The sequence below is a fragment of the Mus caroli genome, unplaced genomic scaffold (assembly GCF_978045245.1).
Source record: "Mus caroli unplaced genomic scaffold, Mus_caroli_1 scaffold_7, whole genome shotgun sequence".
Classification (NCBI taxonomy): Eukaryota; Metazoa; Chordata; class Mammalia; order Rodentia; family Muridae; genus Mus; species Mus caroli.
The window spans coordinates 132,263,985-132,284,991 of NW_028227262.1; the positions used below are offsets into that span (position 1 = coordinate 132,263,985).

Genomic DNA, 21,007 nt, shown 5'->3' on the forward strand with positions numbered 1-21,007 from the left:
GCTCACGGACCCCTGAGTGGGATCCCCAGCATCCTGGTTCACCTTCTAGAAATTGCCAGTATCCCAAAATGAAGCCAAGTTCTTTTTGATAAATCTTTTGTTCTTTGTTTTTATCTTCTTTCTTTCTTCCTTCCTTCCTTCCTTCCTTCCTTCCTTCCTTCCTTCCTTCCTTCCTTCCTTCCTTCCTTCCTTCCTTCCTCTCTCTCTCTCTCTCTCTCCCTCCCTGCATCCTCCCTCCCTCCCTCCCTCCCTCCCTCCCTCCCTCCCTCCCTCACTGCACCCTCCCTCCCTCCCTCCCTCTCTCTCTCTCTCTCTCTCTCTCTCTCTCTCTTTCTTTCTTTCTTGGTTTTTTGAGACAGGGTTTCTCTGTGTAGCCCTGGCTATCCTGGAACTCACTTTGAAGACCAGGCTGACCTTGAACTCAGAAATCCGCCTGCCTCTGCCTCCCAAGTGCTGGGATTAAAAGCGTGCGCCACTATGCCCAGCCTTAGTTTCTTTCTTAATCTCCATCTTTATCATTCCTGTCCATGTCTTGTGGATTTGTATCTTTAGAACACTTTAATACAGAATTCCAAATGTAAATTTAGGTGGAACTAGATGACAATATTCATATCCATGACATATGGTTACTGGGACTCAGATTAGTAGATAATAAATCATTGCATAAATTACTAAAATGGCTTTAAATTAGTTATAAATTACAACTAAACTATTTGAAGTAATCCATGAATAGCAATGACTTTTAGCAGAAAAATCCCACTTAAATTAATTTTTAATATTTAAGAAGTTTGCTACCCCCAAACATTATACAAACCCACAAATATGCATTGTATACTTGCTTACTACATACAGACAGACATACAGACAGACACACATACAAACAAAACTGCTTAACTGTTAAACAATTTTATTGTGCAGATTTGAAATCTTTATAGGACATGCAGCATAAAAAAGTGTAAAATATATCAGTAAGCATATAAAATTTCAGTAACCTTTTGGATCAGCAATCGACTTGTATAAAACTGAGTATCTAGGGAGAACAGACATGTCTTGGAACACACAGTTTACAGACTGAATTGTAGAATCATTTCCCAAGTGATTCTCCTTATATAAAGATAAAGAATATCTCTACATGTAAAAAGGTATACAGTCTAGTACACTTTCAGTTATGTGCACAGTTTAAAATTCAAACTGTGGCCATGCCAGTGTCTGTTTTAAATGCAAACAATCAAAGTAGGTAGCAGGTTGGTAAAGTGTCGGCAAGACTAAAGGAGAAAACAAGTCAAGCAGGGTTCCAATAAATGTATGAAAGTGAAAATAAAAGCCTATCTGGAATTTTAAAAATATCCCCAAGGGCAGAGCTGTAATGTGAGCTGGGAAGTCAAGGCTTTTGGGTGTCCCAGGCAGGCAGCTTTCTGGAGACTCAGGTACACAGGTGAAATTCCTCAGTTTGGGTTCAGAAAAACTTGAACTTATTCCAGCAAGAACATTACCTCAGGCTTTTGTTACCACCCTTCCCCCACCTTTCTGAACAAAATGATGGTTGGATTGGGTCAAAGGCTCCTTGCAGGGGGAAAGGTTGAGCTTCACAGCATTACAGATTATTGCAAAGGCTTTGCATAAAAGGGGCCATGTTTACAACAGGCTTGGCAACCTCCTTTGTGACACCCCTCCCTGGAGGTTCAGCTGAAAAGGAAGCACAGTGTTGAGCTCCTAAGCCGTCCCAGTCAGTCACTAAACCTTTATCCTGGTGAGGGGTCAGCTTAGAGTCAGGAACCTGTGATTATTCTTGAAAATGAGTGAAACTGAATAGACACGCTGGCCTCACTCAGTTGCTGAGTGGCAGGGAAAGCTGGCTTCTACTTCTGCCAGTCCAGAGAGGTCTCAGCCCCATTTGTCTGCTTCAAATCATTTCATTGGGTTAATGTTGACCAGGCTTAACATAGAGAAAGATGCTACATAGCCAAGCACAGATATCAACATCAACAGGTTCTGTATTTCAGAGTCAGAAACAAGTACAGAGAACTAGCAAGTGCATTTTGTATGGTTTGTTTTTAGGAAAGCTGCCGGCATCATGCAAGTAGATGAGTTAGATCCTATTTGGAAAAAAAAAAAACATGAAAAATTAGAAGGCACGTGGGTCTTATTCTCAGTATAGCAAATATTCAGGCAAACAAAATAACAGGTTAAAAAATGCCAGGATGAGTAAAACATTGTTGGTATGATGAAGATTATAATCTCCAAATTGATGGTGATCCCTAAATCCCTAAATCTAACTGGATTGTTAAGAGTGAGGACAACAACCAATTCCTTAGATAACCGGCATATATTAAACACCTTCCTTCATGCCCCTAAACACATGGCCATAGCCTGAATCTCTTCCCTTTGCATGACATCATCACCTTTGAGTAGGCAGTTGAGGTTGTCGGTACTCTTCCCCTGCCTCCCAGTCCTTCCTATTTTTCTCAAATCATCTTTCAAAAATATGTTTATATCTTAGCCAATGAAACAATGATTCACATATAAAAGAGAGAGCAGGAATGGGTTTAAACATTCCAGGCTGTCAAACATAGATGCAGTAGCTTAGAAGAGACAAGTAGTATATAAGAGAACGGTGGGAATGAATTCTTTGTTCTTGATCAAGACAGACCATTCATAAATTGCTGCTGCGATAGCAACTTGGAATTGGCACCAAGGAAATAGTAAGGGGGAAAAAAACCTTTCATCCTTGAAATGTCCCTCATATCTCTTTCTGCGTGCTGATGCGGATGTTGCTGAATATCTTGCCAATAGCTTCAAAGAGTGGATCGCAGAAGGTGTGGACGTAGATGGAGTAGACGCGGCTGATGCACTGAATCTCAATCAGGAAGCTCTTGATGCACGGTACAACAGCCCAGATGTGCAGGAAGGAGAGAATGGCAAAGTAAATGCCCCAGATGAGCGCCATTGGGATGCCGAAGATCGTAGACAACAAGCGGTAAAACCAATATTTTGTCACAGTGAAGGTGGTGAAGCTGGCCTTCCAGATGCCGTCGAAACTGTGTGTCCCTTCTGGTTCTGCAATCACATCTTCAAAGTCAATCTGAAAGAAAGAAGGAGCAGAATGTGAGAACAGAAGAAAAGGGGGGAAGACCATGTGAGATGTATGCAAATGTGTAAGATCTGTGTGCCAGCCCTGTGCAAGGCAATCAGCAGCCATCATCAGCACCTGCCTCCTTGGACCTCACTGGGAACATGAATATATGGTTCTCCTTAGATCTGATTATTCCAGGGTGGAGCAGAAAAGGATTTTAACCTACATCCCAGGTGTTTCTTTGCTGTGTCATCTGTTGAGGACTACTGCTCAGGTTAAATAGATGTGGTTTAAAGCAAAACTCAGGAACATGAGTGAGGACACCCAACATTCAGTAAGAGGTAAATAATGTGACCTAAGTTTTTACTGCCTTCAAAGACAATCATAATCCAGTGTTAAATACTAGACACAGTTAGAATTAGACAAACCTGTTAATGACATTTGTAACAGGATTAACAGAATCCTTTCATCCATCCTATCATCACTGCGAGTTGAGGCACAGAAATGATTGTGGGGTGGCAAAGCAGAGCTTTGGAAATGTATGTGATGGGGAAATTCGAGGTGCGTGGGAATGCTGGGATCCAAGCATCAGGAGCAAGTAAGAATGAGACCCAGGAGTGTCACAGGCAGAGGAGACCAGAGTGACCACATCAGAAGACATGTTGAGGCCAGAATGGGTACTGTTTTCCATACAGTGAGGGTCTTTGAAGATGTTAGAACAGGGAAGAGCAGCTACAGACACACAGTTTCTTTAGATGAATTTGACAAGGGGTGTGAATATCTAAGTGTGTGAGTGTGTGTGTCTGAGTGTTATTTCAAAGAGAGGAACAAAGAATGACCTTCGAACTCTCAATAGGACTGTTAGGGAGAACACAGGTGACATTAGAGCAAGGAGAATATTAGAGAGAGAAAAATTAAGTTAGCAGATCGGAACCTCACCTTAGAATTAGACAAATTGAGAATATAGTTTTTGGTAATGATTAAGACAAATGCCAATGGCCCAAGAATCATGGATATTTCAGAAGTCCATTTTAGGAAGCCACTGGAAAGCAATCAACCAAATTTGCAGTTACATAGCACTTACAACTGCTTCTTTGCATTGGTTACCTAGAACAGTGGGTTCCTGTCACTTTACAAAAGAAGAGACATATGGCGACTTTCTAAAGTCAGATGCACACACAGCAATAGGAGGATCCCAGTGCAAATTCAGTTCTTTTGCAAGGTCTCACTTACTCACCTACATAGTTACTTCTTAGGCTTTATATAAACTAAATGAAACACAAGATTAAAAGCAGTTATCATCAGGAAAGCAGAATAGAGCAACTCCTTCCTGGTGGCTGCTATGTGAGGGGCTCTAGCATAGTTTGAAATTCAAAGAAACTGATGTCATTGACCAGCAGCAGCCCTGCAGAGCTAGGCTAGAACTTGGGTTCCTTCAGGCTGTGGCTCAGTGTCAAAGAGTCACCTTTGATTCAGCACACCAAACTATCTTTGGAAAAAGTACATGATGCTTACCAGTCTTAAAGTTTATTTTCTAGAACATTCTGTTTCTTTCTCTATTGCCCAGTGTCCTAAGAGTATAATATGCAAAATGGCTTGGTTATAATTTTGCAAATGAAGTTAAATAGATTTATTGTTATTGTATTTTTCCTCAGAACATTCAGAACTAGACTGAGGTAAATATTTACTTGTGTGTGTGTGTGTTTAGCAGATTGTAGAATCCAGATAGCTCAGGTGCAAGCACAAGGACATAAGTTTGGTCCTCAGAACACACTAAAAAAAGAGTAAACAAACAAGCAAACATACAAACAAACAAACAAACCAAAGCCCACCAGACACAGGGCTCAGCAGGCCAGTCTAAGCAGGGAATTCCAGACTAGTGAGAGAGTTTATGTTTAATAAAAAATGATGGGTGGGTTTGGAAAAACAATCTCTGATATGTCCTCTGAAACACACACACACACACACACACACTTAGAGAAAATGGAGAGGGGCATAAGGCAAATCAGACCAACACTTGAATGATGTTTCTGTTCAATTTATTTATAATCGTCTATGTGTAACACATTCTTCCCAAAGCAATGAAAATGAGAAATTAAGATTTTTTCCTTCAATTCATTTAAAATATACTCTTATTTTTACTTTTTAAAAAGGTGTCATTATTTAAAACTGCAAAATCATCAATAAAATTTAAATCTGGGATCAAAGGATAATGCATGGTGATTGACCAATCTCCTGGGAGTGCAGAACTGCTGGAGCATACAAAGTGTACAAAGGCCCATTGCTTTCATTACAGGAAGGTTTATTACTAATTATTCCAGAAATGACAAGGGATTGTCTATGTGAACAAGAGGTTGGTTTGAGGCTCAAGTCTGGTCTAAAGAAGTTGATGGTTTCTTTAAGACTGAAGCACTTTATGAAAAGTATTTTTTGAAAATGAACAGAGCATTTCACAATTAGAAGGCATATTAATAGACTTAGAATCTGTTTCACACCCTGAACTCTGCTGGTAAGTAATAATTTCCCTAGCATGACCTCAGAGGCAGTGAACAACGTGTGTGTGTGTTTGTGTGTGTGTGTGCGTGTGTGCATGCATATATAAATATAATTTGCTCATATTAATGAAGTATATCTAGTTAGAGAAGATATCTAGGGACATGTGTTTCTACGAAAACTTTCTTGATAACAATTTCCTTAACTTTACATCTAAAGTACTTTTTAAGTAAGCATATTGGAGATTCTTTTTTCTCTTTTTAGGTATTTTTGAAAGTTTCTAGGTAGCTACATTTTCAGTGCATGCCCCAAACAGGTAGTGAGTATAACATTCAATGAATTTTGTACCTCAGTGAATTTTGTGGGTTTTTTCTGTGACAAGATGATGAAAAGAAAAAAATTATCTATCTATCTATCTATCTATCTATCTATCTATCTATCATCTATCTATCTATCTATTCAGTTAGTTTCTAATTTAGTCTTAAGAATTTAAGGTGGAGGACTGCCTTACCTAGCATCAGTGGGAGGAGAGGCACTTGGTCTTATGGAGGCTTGATGCCCCAGAGAAGGGAGATACTAGAGGAGTGATGTGGGAATGGGCGGGTGGTTGGGAGAGCACCCTCTTAGACGCAAAGAGGAGGGGAGTTGGGTGGGGAGGCTTATGAAAGGGAGACTGGGAAGGGACTAACATTTGAAATGTAGATCTTGGCTCCGGGACTCCGCCGAGCTTAGTCTCTACAGGTCAGAGTGGGGACCACGGGGGCAGACGGCTTCTGGGACAGGCGGGAGCCACAGAGCTGCTGAGGCAGCACCCTTTAGGGGCCGCAGACATCCGGCACCCTCCCAGTCGGAGGACAGTGACCTGCCCTGCAGGGAGCGCCATCTTGGCTCCGGGACTCCGCCGAGCTTAGTCTCTACAGGTCAGAGTGGGGACCAAGGGGGCAGACGGCTTCTGGGACAGGCAGGAGCCACAGAGCCGCTGAGGCAGCACCCTTTTGGGGCCGCAGACTTCCGGCACCCTCCCAGCCGGAGGACAGAGACCTGCCCTGCAGAGAGTGCCATCTTGGCTCAGGGACTCCGCCGAACTTAGTCTACAGGTTAGAGTGAGGACCACAGAGGCAGACAGCTTCTGGGACAGGCGGGAGCCACAGAGCTGCTGAGGCAGCACCCTTTTGGGGCCGCAGACTTCCGGCACCCTCCCAGTCTGAGGACAGTGACCTGCCCTGCAGGGAACGCCATCTTGGCTCCGGGACTCCGCCGAGCTTAGTCTCTACAGGTCAGAGTGGGGACCACGGGGGCAGACGGCTTCTGGGACAGGCGGGAGCCACAGAGCTGCTGAGGCAGCACCCTTTAGGGGCCGCAGACATCCGGCACCCTCCCAGTCGGAGGACAGTGACCTGCCCTGCAGGGAGCGCCATCTTGGCTCCGGGACTCCACCGAACTTAGTCTGTACAGGTCAGAGTGAGGACCACAGAGGCAGACAGCTTCTGGGACAGGCGGGAGCCACAGAACCGCTGAGGCAGCACCCTTTTGGGGCCGCAGACATCCGACACCCTCCCAGCCAGAGAACAGTGACCTGCCCTGCAGGGAGCGCCATCTTGGCTCCAGGACTCCGCCGAACTTAGTCTGTACAGGTCTGCTGACAGAGGATACTCAGAATCCCCAGAAGAACAACCTCTGAACAGAGACAACTATAACAACTCCAGAGATTACCAGATGGCGAGAGGTAAACGTAAGAATCTTACTAACAGAAACCAAGACCACTCACCATCATCAGAACCCAGCACTCCCACTTCGCCCAGTCCAGGGCACCCCAACACACCTGAAAAACTAGACCTGGATTTAAAAGCATATCTCATGATGATGGTAGAGGACATCAAGAAGGACTTTAAAGAACTACAGGAGAACATGGCTAAAGAGTTACAAGTCCTTAAAGAAAAACAGGAAAACACAACCAAACTGGTAGAAGTCCTTAAAGAGAAACAGGAAAACACATCCAATCAGATGATGGAAATGAACAAAACCATACTAGACCTAAAAAGGGAAGTAGACACAATAAAGAAAACACAAAATGAGGCAACACTGGAGATAGAAACCCTAGGAAAGAAATCTGGAACCATAGATGCAAGCATCAGCAACAGAATACAAGAGATGGAAGAGAGAATCTCAGGTGCAGAAGATTCCATAGAGAACATGGGCACAACAATCAAGGAAAATGGAAAATGCAAAAAGATCCTAACTCAAAACATCCAGGAAATACAGGACACAATGAGAAGACCAAACCTACGGATAATAGGAGTGGATGAGAATGAAGATTTTCAACTCAAAGGACCAGCAAACATCTTCAACAAAATTATAGAAGAAAACTTCCCAAATCTAAAGAAAGAGATGCCCATGAACATACAAGAAGCCTACAGAACTCCAAATAGGCTGGACCAGAAAAGAAATACCTCCCGACACATAATAATCAGAACAACAAATGCACTAAATAAAGATAGAATACTAAAAGCAGTAAGAGAAAAAGGCCAAGTAACATATAAAGGCAAGCCTATCAGAATTACACCAGATTTTTCACCAGAGACTATGAAAGCTAGAAGATCCTGGACAGATGTTATACAGACACTAAAAGAACACAAATTCCAGCCCAGGCTACTATACCCAGCCAAACTCTCAATTAACATAGATGGAGAAACCAAAGTATTCCACGACAAAGCCAAATTCACACATTATCTCTTCACGAATCCAGCCCTTCAAAGGATAATAACAGAAAAAAACCAATACAAGGACAGGAACCACGCCCTAGAAACAACAAGAAGGTAATCCCTCAACAAACCTAAAAGAAGACAGCCACAAGAACAGAATGCCAACTTTAACAACAAAAATAACAGGAAACAACAATTACTTTTCCTTAATATCTCTTAATATCAATGGACTCAACTCCCCGATAAAAAGACATAGACTAACAAACTGGCTACACAAACAAGACCCAACATTTTGCTGTTTACAAGAAACTCATCTCAGAGAAAAAGATAGACACTACCTCAGAATGAAAGGCTGGAAAACAATTTTCCAAGCAAATGGTCTGAAGAAACAAGCTGGAGTAGCCATTCTAATATCAGATAAGATTGACTTCCAACCCAAAGTCATCAAAAAAGACAGGGAGGGGCACTTCATACTCATCAAAGGTAAAATCCTCCAAGAGGAACTATCAATCCTGAATATCTATGCTCCAAATACAAAGGCAGCCTCATTCATTAAAGAAACTTTAGTAAATCTCAAAGCACACATTGCACCTCATACAATAATAGTGGGAGACTTCAACACACCACTTTCACCAATGGACAGATCATGGAAACAGAAACTAAACAGGGACACAGTGAAACTAACAGAAGTTATGGATCAAATGGATCTGGCAGATATCTACAGAACATTTTACCCTAAAACAAAAGGATACACCTTCTTCTCAGCACCTCATGGTACCTTCTCCAAAATTGACCACGTAATTGGGCACAAAACAGGACTCAACAGATACAAAAACATTGAAATTGTCCCATGCATCCTATCAGATCACCATGGACTAAAGCTGATCTTCAATAACAAAATAAATAATAGAAAGCCAACCTTCACGTGGAAACTGAACAACACTCTTCTCAATGATACCTTGGTCAAGGAAGGAATAAAGAAAGAAATTAAGGACTTTTTAGAGTTCAATGAAAATGAAGCCACAACATACCCAAACTTATGGGACGCAATGAAAGCATTTCTAAGAGGAAAACTCATAGCTCTGAGTGCCTCCAAAAGGAAACTAGAAAGAGCACACATTAGCAGCTTGACAACACACCTAAAAGCACTAGAACAAAAGGAAGCAAATTCACCCAAGAGGAGTAGACGGCAGGAAATAATCAAACTCAGGGGTGAAATCAACCAAATGGAAACAAGAAAAACTATTCAAAGAATCAACCAATCAAGGAGCTGGTTCTTTGAGAAAATCAACAAGATAGATAAACCCTTAGCCAGACTCACTAGAGGGCACAGGGAAAGCATCCTAATTAACAAAATCAGAAATGAAAAAGGAGACATAACAACAGATCCTGAAGACATCCAAAACACCATCAGATCCTTCTACCAAAGGCTATACTCAACAAAACTGGAGAACCTGGATGAAATGGAGAAGTTCCTAGACAGATACCAGGTACCAAAGTTGAATCAAGATCAGGTTAATGATCTAAACAGCCCTATATCCCCCAAAGAAATAGAAGCAGTCATTAATAGTCTCCCAACCAAAAAAAGCCCAGGACCAGATGGGTTTAGTGCAGAGTTCTATCAGACCTTCAAAGAAGATCTAATCCCAGTTCTTCACAAACTATTCCACAAAATAGAAACAGAAGGTACTCTACCCAACTCATTCTATGAAGCCACAATTACTCTGATACCTAAACCACAAAAAGACCCAACAAACATAGAAAACTTCAGACCAATATCCCTTATGAATATTGATGCAAAAATCCTCAATAAAGTTCTTGCTAACCGAATCCAAGAACACATCAAAACAATCATCCATCCTGACCAAGTAGGTTTCATCCCAGGGATGCAGGGATGGTTCAATATACGGAAATCCATCAACGTAATCCAGTATATAAACAAACTCAAAGACAAAAACCACATGGTCATCTCCTTAGATGCGGAAAAAGCATTTGACAAGATCCAACACCCATTCATGATAAAAGTCTTGGAAAGATCAGGAATTCAAGGCCCATACCTAAACATGATAAAAGCAATCTACAGCAAACCAGTAGCCAACATCAAAGTAAATGGTCAGAAGCTTGAAGCAATCCCTCTAAAATCAGGGACTAGACAAGGCTGTCCACTTTCTCCATACCTATTCAACATTGTACTTGAAGTCCTAGCCAGAGCAATTCGACAACAAAAGGAGATCAAAGGGATACAAATTGGAAAAGATGAAGTCAAAATATCACTTTTTGCAGATGATATGATAGTATATATAAGTGACCCTAAAAATTCCACCAGAGAACTCCTAAGCCTGATAAACAGCTTCGGTGAAGTAGCTGGATATAAAATTAACTCAAACAAATCAATGGCCTTTCTCTACACAAAGAATAAACAGGCTGAGAAAGAAATTAGGGAAACAACACCCTTCTCAATAGTCACAAATAATATAAAATATCTTGGCGTGACTCTAACTAAGGAAGTGAAAGATCTGTATAATAAAAACTTCAAGTCTCTGAAGAAAGAAATTATAGAAGATCTCAGAAGATGGAAAGATCTCCCATGCTCATGGATTGGCAGGATCAACATTGTAAAAATGGCTATCTTGCCAAAAGCAATCTACAGATTCAATGCAATCCCCATCAAAATTCCAACTCAATTCTTCAACGAATTAGAAAGTGCAATCTGCAAATTCATCTGGAATAACAAAAAACCTAGGATAGCAAAAACTCTTCTCAAGGATAAAAGAACCTCTGGTGGAATCACCATGCCGGACCTAAAGCTCTACTACAGAGCAATTGTGATAAAAACTGCATGGTACTGGTATAGTGACAGACAAATAGACCAATGGAATAGAATTGAAGACCCAGAAATGAACCCACACACCTATGGTCACTTGATCTTCGACAAGGGAGCTAAAAACATCCAGTGGAAGAAAGACAGCATTTTCAACAAATGGTGCTGGCACAACTGGTTGTTAACATGTAGAAGAATGCGAATCGATCCATTCCTATCTTCTTGTACTAAGGTCAAGTCTAAGTGGATCAAGGAACTTCACATAAAACCAGAGACACTGAAACTTATAGAGGAGAAAGTGGGGAAAAGCCTTGAAGATATGGGCACAGGGGAAAAATTCCTGAATAGAACAGTAATGGCTTGTGCTGTAAGATCGAGAATTGACAAGTGGGACCTCATGAAACTACAAAGCTTCTGCAAGGCTAAAGACACCATCAATAAGACAAAAAAACCACCAACAGATTGGGAAAGGATCTTCACCTATCCTAAATCAGATAAGGGACTAATATCCAATATATATAAAGAACTCAAGAAGGTGGACTCCAGAAAGTCAAATAACCCCATTAAAAAATGGGGCTCAGAACTGAACAAAGAATTCTCGCCTGAGGAATACCGAATGGCAGAGAAACACCTGAAAAAATGTTCAACATCCTTAATCATCAGGGAAATGCAAATCAAAACAACCCTGAGATTCCACCTCACACCAGTCAGAATGGCTAAGATCAAAAATTCAGGTGACAGCAGTTGCTGGCGAGGATGTGGAGAAAGAGGAACACTCCTCCATTGTTGGTGGGATTGCAAGCTTGTACAACCACTCTGGAAATCAGTCTGGCGGTTCCTCAGAAAATTGGACATAGTACTACCGGAGGATCCAGCAATACCTCTCCTGGGCATATATCCAGAAGATGTCCCAACCGGTAAAAAGGACACATGTTCCACTATGTTCATAGCAGCCCTATTTATAATAGCCAGAAGCTGGAAAGAACCCAGATGTCCCTCAACAGAGGAATGGATACAGAAATTATGGTACATTTACACAATGGAGTACTACTCAGCTATTAAAAAGAATGAATTTATGAAATTCCTAGCCAAATGGATGGACCTGGAGGGCATCATCTTGAGTGAGGTAACACAATCACAAAAGAACTCACACAATATGTATTCACTGATAAGTGGATATTAGCCCAAAACTTAGGATACCCAAGATTTAAGCTACAATTTGCTAAACGCATGAAACTCAAGAAGAATGAAGACCAAAGTGTGGACACTGTGCACCTTCTCAGAATTGGGAACAAAACACCCAGGGAAGGAGTTACAGAGACAAAGTTCGTAGCGGTGATGAAAGGATGGACCATTTAGAGACTGCCGTATCCAGGGATCCATCCCATAATCAACTTCTAAACGCTGACACCATTGCATACACTAGCAAGATTTTGCTGAAAGGACCCAAATATAGCTGTCTCTTGTGAGACGATGCAGGGGCCTAGCAAACACAGGAGTGGATGCTCACAGTCAGCTATTGGATGTATCACAGGGCTCCCAATGGAGAAGCTAGAGTAAGTACCCAAGGAGCTAAAGGGATCTGCAACCCTATTGTTGGAACAACATGATGTACTAACTAGAACCCCAGAGCTCTTGTCTCTAGCTGCATATGTATCGAAAGATGGCCTAGTCAGCCATCAATGGAAAGAGAGGCCCATTGGACTTGCAAACTTTATATGCCCCAATATAGGGGAATGCCAGGGCCAAAAGAATGGGAATGGGTGGATAGGGAAGTGGGGGGGCGCTATGGGGGACTTTTGGGATAGCATTGGAAACGTAATTGAGGAAAATATGTAATAAAAATATTAAAAAAAAAAAAAAAAGATGGCCTAGTCGGCCATCAGTGGAAAGAGAAAAAAAAAAAAAACATTTGAAATGTAAACAAATAAAATTATTAATTAAAAAAAAAGAATTTACGGTGACTTAGAAGAATAAAACAGTACAGGCAAATTAGGTGTAGCTGAAGGCAGAAGCAACTCGAGCTGATGGAGCCCGAAAGCCAGGGGCGATGCTTTCTCCTCCCTCCCTCATTCTACAGCGATGTTGGATGTCCGGATGTCCGGATGTCCGCTACTGCAAAGAGAGCTTACTGAGCGCAAAGCCCTGAAACGTAGCATGCTAAATAAGCAGCGGGGGTGACAGACATCTTGATCAGATGAACAGGGTTTTCAATAGATAAGCAAGTATGATTGATATAAAGGTATAAAGCATAGAGGCTGTGAATTCAGCGCCTACTGCTGGCTCAAGAGGACTAACCTGTGTTTGTTCTCTCAAGCCTCTGAGGTGCTCACTCCTACTGCTTTTCGAAGATGAGGGTTTTGAGGGAAGTCAATAAATTGCTCCAGGCCCCCCAGATGCTAGCGAACAAAGCTAGAATGTGTCACGTTTCGGGTGTAAGCACCTCTGCTTCCGCACTGCTGAAGTGCTGGGTGCCCAGAAGCACTCACAGCATGGTGGTGAAAGGCACAGCTCTTGCTAATATTACCACTTCAGGCCAGGACATCTGGTAAGAAGGATATTTTGAGTTTTGTGTACTGATTATTTTTATACTACTCTGAACACTATGTGCTCACAATCCTGGGAATTCAGCCAGGGACTGTCAAGATAAATGGCAGATATGGAAACTGAGGCAGACAATCTCAGGGTCCCAAATGAATCAGAAAAAAAAAAAAAGTTAAAGTTAGAATGCTAATTTCACAGATCCCAAGTGCATGAATAGCCCAAGGCCCCACAATGTTTCCATATTTTCTGGTACCTGTTCTATCTCTAGGTACTCACACATGTTCCTTGCCTTCTAAGACTTTGGTTTGGCAGTACGTGTGCATATGTTTTAGACAGATGTCTTCTTTATATTGTGCCAGTGACATTTTTATACTTCAGTCAGGGTGAATAGAACTGGAATAAATACTTTAAATGGTTGTTGTTGGTTTGTGTGTGTGTGTGTGTGGTGCTGGGGTCTAAATGCTGTTGCTCATGATTGAACATAGGCCATCTCTTTAATCACTAAGTCATCTCTTCAACCCTGAGGACTACAAACAAATATCTTTAGTCTATATATCGATTTTCAGAATACTCAAAGTGCACTGAACTGAACATCATTCTGCTAAGTGAATAGTCATGACAGAGGAAAATTCCCCTTCAAGCAAGGTAGCGCTAGTTAATAGATTCAGAGAAAGATAAAGCAAATGATTTATTTATTAGATATTTTCTTTATATACATTTCAAATTTCAAATGCTATCCCGAAAGTTCCCTATACCCTCCCTGCCCTGCTTCCCTAACCACTCACTCCCGCTTCTTGGCCCTAGCATTCCCCTGTACTGGGGCATATAAAGTTAGCAATTCCAAGGGGCCTCTCTTCCCAGTGATGGCTGACTAGGCCATCTTCTGCTACACTTGCAGCTAGAGACTCGAGCTCCGGGGGGTACTGGTTAGTTCATATTGTCGTTCCACCTATAGGGTTGCAGACTCCTTCAGCTCCTTGTGTGCATTCTCTAGCTTCTCCATTGGGGGCCCTGTGTTCCATCTAATAGATGACTGTGAGCATCCACTTCTGTATTTGCCAGGCACTGGCATAGCCTCATACGAGACAGCTATACCAGGGTCCCTTCATCAAAATCTTGCTGGCATATGCAATAGTGTCTGGGTTTGGTGGCTGATTATGGGATGGATCCCCGGGGTAGGGTAGTCTCTGCATAGTCCATCCTTTCTTCTTAGCTCCAAACTGTTTCTGTAACTCCTTTCATGGGTATTTTGTTCCCTATTCTAAGGAGGCACAAAGTATCCACCCATTGGTCTTCCCTCCTCTTGATTTTCTTGTGTTTTGCAAATTGTATCTTGGGTGTTCTATGTTTCTGGGCTAATACCCACTTATCAGTGAGTGTATATCTAATGACTTCTTTTGTGATTGGGTTACCTCACTCAGTATGATATGCTCCAGATATATCCATTTGTCCAAGAAATTCATAAATCCATTGTTTTTTAATAGCTGAGTAGTACTCCATTGTGTAAATGTACCACATTTTCTATATCCATTCTTCTGTTGAGGGACATCTGGGTTCTTTCCAGCTTCTGGCTATTATAAATAGGCTGCTATGAACATAGTGGAGCATATGTTTTTATTACCACTTGGAACTTCTTCTGGGTATATGCCCAGGAGAGGTATTGCTGGATCTTCCAGTAGTATTATGTCCAATTTTCTGAGGAACCTCCAGACTGACTTCCAGAGTGGTTTTACAAGCTTGCAATCCCACCAACAATGGAGGAGTGTTCCTCTTTCTCCACATCCTTGCCAGCATCTGCTGTCACCTGAATTTTTGATCTTAGCCATTCTGACTGGTGTGAGGTGGAATCTCAGGGTTGTTTTGATTTGCATTTCCCTGATGATTAAGGATGTTGAACATTTTTTTTTCAGGTGCTTCTCAGTTGAGAATTTTTTGTTTAGCTCTGTACCCCATTTTTAAATGGGGTTATTTGAATTTCTGGAGTCCAGCTTCTTGAGCTCTTTGTATATATTTGATATTAGTCCCCTATCAGATTTAGGATTGGTAAAAATCTTTTCCCAATCTGTTGGTGGCCTTTTTGTCTTATTGACGGTGTCTTTTGCCTTGCAGAAGCTTTACAATTTTATGAGGTCCCATTTGTCAATTCTTGATCTTACAGCACAAGCCATTGCTGTTCTGTTTAGGAATTTTTCGCCTGTGCCCATATCTTCGAGGCTTTTTCCCACTTTCTCCTTTATTAATTTCAGTGTCTCTGGTTTTATGTGGAGGTCTTTGATCTACTTAGACTTGAGTTTTGTACAAGGAGGTAAGAATGGATCAATTCGCATTCTTCTACATGATAACCACCAGTTGTGCCAGCACCATTTGTTGGAAATGCTGTCTTTTTTCCACTGGATGGTTTTAGCTCCCTTGTCAAAGATCAAATGACCATAGATGTGTGGATTCATTTCTGGGTCTTCAATTCTATTCCATTGGTCTATTTGTCTGTCACTATACCAGTACCACGCAGTTTTTATCACAATTGCTCTGTAGTACAGCTTAATGTCAGGCACGGTGATTCCACCCAGGTTCTTTTATTGTTGAGAATAGTTTTTGCTATCCTAGGTTTTTTATTATTCCAGATGAATTTTCAAATTGCCCTTTCTATCTCAGTGAAGAATTGAGTTGGAATTTTGATGGGGATTGCAATCTGTAGATTGCTTTTGGCAGAATAGCCATTTTGACTATATTAATCCTGCCAATCCATGAACATGGGAGATCTTTCCATCTTCTGAGATCTTCTTCGATTTCTTTCTTCAGATACTTGAAGGTCTTATCATACAGGTCTTTCACTTCCTTAGTTAGAGTCACGCCTAGGTATTTTATACTATTTGTGACTATTGAGAAGGGTGTTGTTTCCCTAATTTTTTTCTCAGTCCGTTTATCCTTTGTGTAGAGAAAGGCCATTGATTTGTTTGAGTTAATTTTATATCCAGCTACTGCACTGAAGCTGTTTATCAGGTTTAGGAGTTCTCTGGTGGAATTTTTAGGGTCACTTATATATACTATCAAATCATCTGCTAATAGTATCCCCAATTTGTATCTCCTTGAAGTCCTTTTGTTGTCGAATAAAGCAAATGATTTATAAAGAACTGAAGTCCAGTATAAAGTACAGGCATCAATGACCACCATGGTGAGACCAAATCTAACATCTCATCAAATGGCAGGCACAGGATGGGAACTCAGGTTTGGAAACCATCCTGACCTCTGCCACCACTGCCTGCCATCACCAAACACTCCCAGTCACTCTGGTAGCCACTCTGGTAGTCTGCTCTGAGACCAACAACAATGACATCTGGTCCTTTACTTGAATTTAAACATCTTGCTCTCCAGAGGCCCTGCAGGTCTATTTGTTAGACAAGCGATGGTGATGCCTTTTCCTGCCAGTACCCTGGTGCTCAGTGTTTGCACAGACCATCTGAATGATCAACCTTCCATCAAAACAGCCACCTGTGAGGCTCCTTTCCCAGGAGACTTGTCCCACTTACCCCTCTCCATTGCAACTATACCTTGGTAGGCAAGGAATTTTGCCCTGCCATTGATTAGATGACTATGCACCTAGCAGAACTGACTATGTTCAGTTCAGTGTTTCTGGCGTCACCCAGAGCAATCCTTTATACGCTTGCTCAGATTTAGACTGGCACGGGAGTTAGAAATTTCCTTTCCTTAGAAAGAAAAGACAACAAACCCACATGGTATAGGCACCCTGTGGCTTTTAAAATGAGATGCCTCCGATGAAGCGAAGTTATTACACCAAAGAACTGACTTTTCCGTCTGTAACTGAAGGAGCATATTTGCCAGTTTGGTACTGTCCACTCTGCAGACCTACAGATGAAAGGCACAAATGCACTTCAGTAATATTTCTGGGTCTCAATGGATGCTTTATCAGGAGTCAAAAGCTTATATTATTAGATTTTTATAAATGATGCTAAAATACCTTGCACAGCTTTGGCTGTTTCTGAAACATAACAAAATCTAACCATGGATTTCAAGAAAGACAGTTTGTCTTATTATGTTTTGATAATGCTTGGTTAACGCAGTAAATCTCATAATATCCTATCTAGTTAAATTCATCTTAAGGTAATATTTGAAAGGTGGTCTACATGTACATAGGAATAAAATAAATACAGTCATTTTTCTCCAAATGTGGACTTTTTTTCTGAATAAGAGACAGTCAAGACCAATATAAGTACCTTTGTGGTTTTGTGTACAACAATGTTTTCCTGTTTGGTTTCAGTGAAGAAAATATAGTTTTATACTGTTAGTAAATTCTCTGATTGTATATGAGGTATATATTAGGACATTATTAGGATAATTAAATGTATGTGGAGGACATAATACTAACTAAGCAGCTGCCAAGATGTTTACTGAAGACCCATTTGCTGTCTGTCCAGCACAGTTACACTGCTGTTCCAAAAGAGCCCTAACCACTTAGTTGACTGAAACTCTCTCCTGATCTCAGAGTCACGTCATGGTTACTTTATACCTGGTGTAGCACATCAGTATTATCGGTGAGTGGTTTGTTGAGCATATTATACATGTGACTCGGTTCTGACCAATAAGATTTAAGTTAGTCTGCTGAGCAAAAGTTTCAAGAGAGCTTTTCTTTCAAAGCGTATTTACTTTTTATTTAATTATGTGTGTGTGTGTTTGTGCACATACGCACGTGCACGCATGTGTGTGCACACTAATATGTGTCCAGATGCTGGCAGAATCCAGGATTAGACATCAGATTCCCTGAAGCTGAACTTCAGACAGTTTCAAGCCACCAAATGTGGGTCTCAGAAGTCTAACTCTGGTCCTGTGTGAGAACAGTGCCTATTCTCATGTTCTGGGCCATCATTCTAGCCTCTAGGAAAACTTTATACTCCTTAAGATACAGCTGCTAATTGGGAGACCCCTTTCGTCCTGCTTAGAATAGTATATTCTAATTACATAAAGTGATGTCACCTCATGATCATGAGGTAACATGAATGAGTGGAGGACACGGGGTTAGAAAGATGCTCCTTTTGCCACTGACCAGATATGGAAACAATGCCAGAGATACTGACCACTTAGCAATGTGTACACACCATCAGTGTAAACCACAGCTCTAGGTTTCTGTCCTAGAACAACAACAACTTCTCTGTTGCTAGGCATAGTACGTGCACATTTAGAAACATGTTCCTTGTCTGGCCTCGACATTTCCTTCCCACACTGCTAGAAATTCCCACGGATTGTAGCCAAGCTTCATTCAGGAGATGTTTGCTTTACATTAATATTAGCATGATAAATTAGCTATGAATGAAGCAGCACAGTCAGTTTTTCTTTTATAGAAATGAAGTTAAAATATAACAGCGTCTAAAATGGGTCTCAAAGTTTTCCTTCGAGATGTTCTTGCAACGCCCTCTGCTTGAGTTGGTGGCTAGAAGTGATTGTCCTTCAAATGTGTTGGGGGTTGCTGAAGAGTTTACACAACACTGTAACTGCTTGCCTTGTGTGCTGTTCTTGCTCTCTGGTTTGCTCTGTTGGAAATTAGCTACCATGATTGGGTTACCTTCAAAGGGGATGGCATGGACAAGACCTAGAGGAGGGCCCTGGCTATCAAGTCTTGAGACACTGGAGACTTCAGTTCAGCAGCTTAAGAGGAGAGGATCACCAACCATGCTAAGTCTGGATGTGGCACCTACCCCATCTTGGCTTTGGGAGGATCTAGCACCTGGTGAGAGACCCTGAGCAACCACTCAGCCAAGTTACACCACACAGAAAGTGTAAGATGATGGATACTTGTTGCTATATGTTACTAAATTTGAAGATAACTGGATATGAAGGGATAGACAATGAATCCAATTCTAAAGCAAGCCTCTTTCACGCTATTGTGTCTACTTTATGTCATTTATATTAGCCAACTCAACTTTCATACCTATATAAAAACATGTAGAGCGAATATATACCTAATTTCTTAAAAATTTGTGCTGAGGCTCAAATCCATGAGTGTATAAGAACTAAATACACCATCTTAAACTTTCTATAATCTACACAATCTTAGAAAAATAATTAGACCATTTTCAGTGTTTGTGTAACACTACCTATATGTCTCAAAGGGCTTGAGATTATAACCAAATCTGATCATTGGTTTTAATTGTTACCTTAATAGGATTTACCTTTAACCTAGGGTTTACAATCTAACCACACCTTAGGCAGAGGGGATTAACTGACTCAAGCTGGGCGGTACCTTCCAATGGTGATTGAGACATGAGAAGATCTGAAGGAAAAGCATCACTGCCTGCCAGCGTTTGCTCCTTCCTGGGGGTACCCAAACCCAGTTTTGTCTTTTAATGTGGACAGGATACTTGCGGCTCTCCAGAAATCTTTATGCTATTTTAGCACTTGTTTGGGACAACTGAGGCATCCAGTTTCCTGGATTGAGAGGCTACTGGATTCTCACTGTTGTTAGAATATCCCACTCCTACATTGTAAGCCAGACTAAGGCTTACAATGTTCTCTTACGTACATTCCATGGGTTCTGTTTTTCTGGAGAATCCTGCCTAAACACCAGATATGCAGAAAATCACCCAGACAACCAATTCTAGACCTTAAAATCTAATACTCCACAGTGCACTACTTTATGGTTTTTAATTTTCAGAAGTTCTCAACATGAGTAACACACCAAAAGGATCTTCAAAGAAAAAAAAAAACTGTTAGAATCAGTTAGCCCTTCAATCAGTCTGGGGTCTGGGTCTGTACTTTTCTTATTTCAGACAGGATCTCCTTATATAGCTCAGGCTAGTCAAGACCTGAAAGTCCCCCTGTCTCAGCCTTCTGAGTGCTAAGTCTAAAAGCCTGTCTGTCTGTTTGTGTGTCAGTATATGCATGAGTGCAGGTACCTTCAGAGTTAGAAGGGTGCAGTATGCCCTGGGATTAGAGTTACAAGTGGTTGTGCACCATCTGACAAGGATGCTGTGTAATGAACTTGCATCCATTAAAATAGCTTTGCCCTTTCTTAACCACTGAGTTATTTCTCCAGCCCCTCCCCCCCTCCCCCAGGGCTTTCACTTTAAATAGGACTTCTTTTCTCTCTTCAGTGATAAATTTTACTGGAGTGTGTCATGGCTCCTTATAGTTAATGACAGTCCTGTGGTATCCATGTTGTACTCTCTCTGGGCCTTTCGGCCCTGACTTACTTCCTTCTGTAAATTCCTCTTACACTGGATGACACCTGGATCCTGATGTAAACACTCTCAGAAAATCTTTTCCTAATTTCAACCTACAGATATGGATTATTGATCAAAAATAAACGCCTGTGATCGTTATGAAAAACCAGTCAGTAGAGATTGTGGTGTATCTCCACTGCTC

The 21,007-nt window shown here is 41.3% G+C and overlaps 1 protein-coding gene across 1 annotated transcript in view; it reads right to left on the minus strand.

Annotated features, from left to right (window-relative positions):
* Positions 1 to 890: 890 nt before the first annotated feature.
* Cav1 (caveolin 1) overlaps positions 891 to 21,007 on the minus strand; it is a 41,159-nt gene continuing 21,042 nt past the window's right edge. The window contains exon 3 of the mRNA XM_021165377.2: positions 891 to 3,082. Coding sequence (XP_021021036.1) covers positions 2,741 to 3,082 — 342 coding nt within the window. The 3' untranslated portion in view covers positions 891 to 2,740. The remainder of the gene's footprint in view (positions 3,083 to 21,007) is intronic.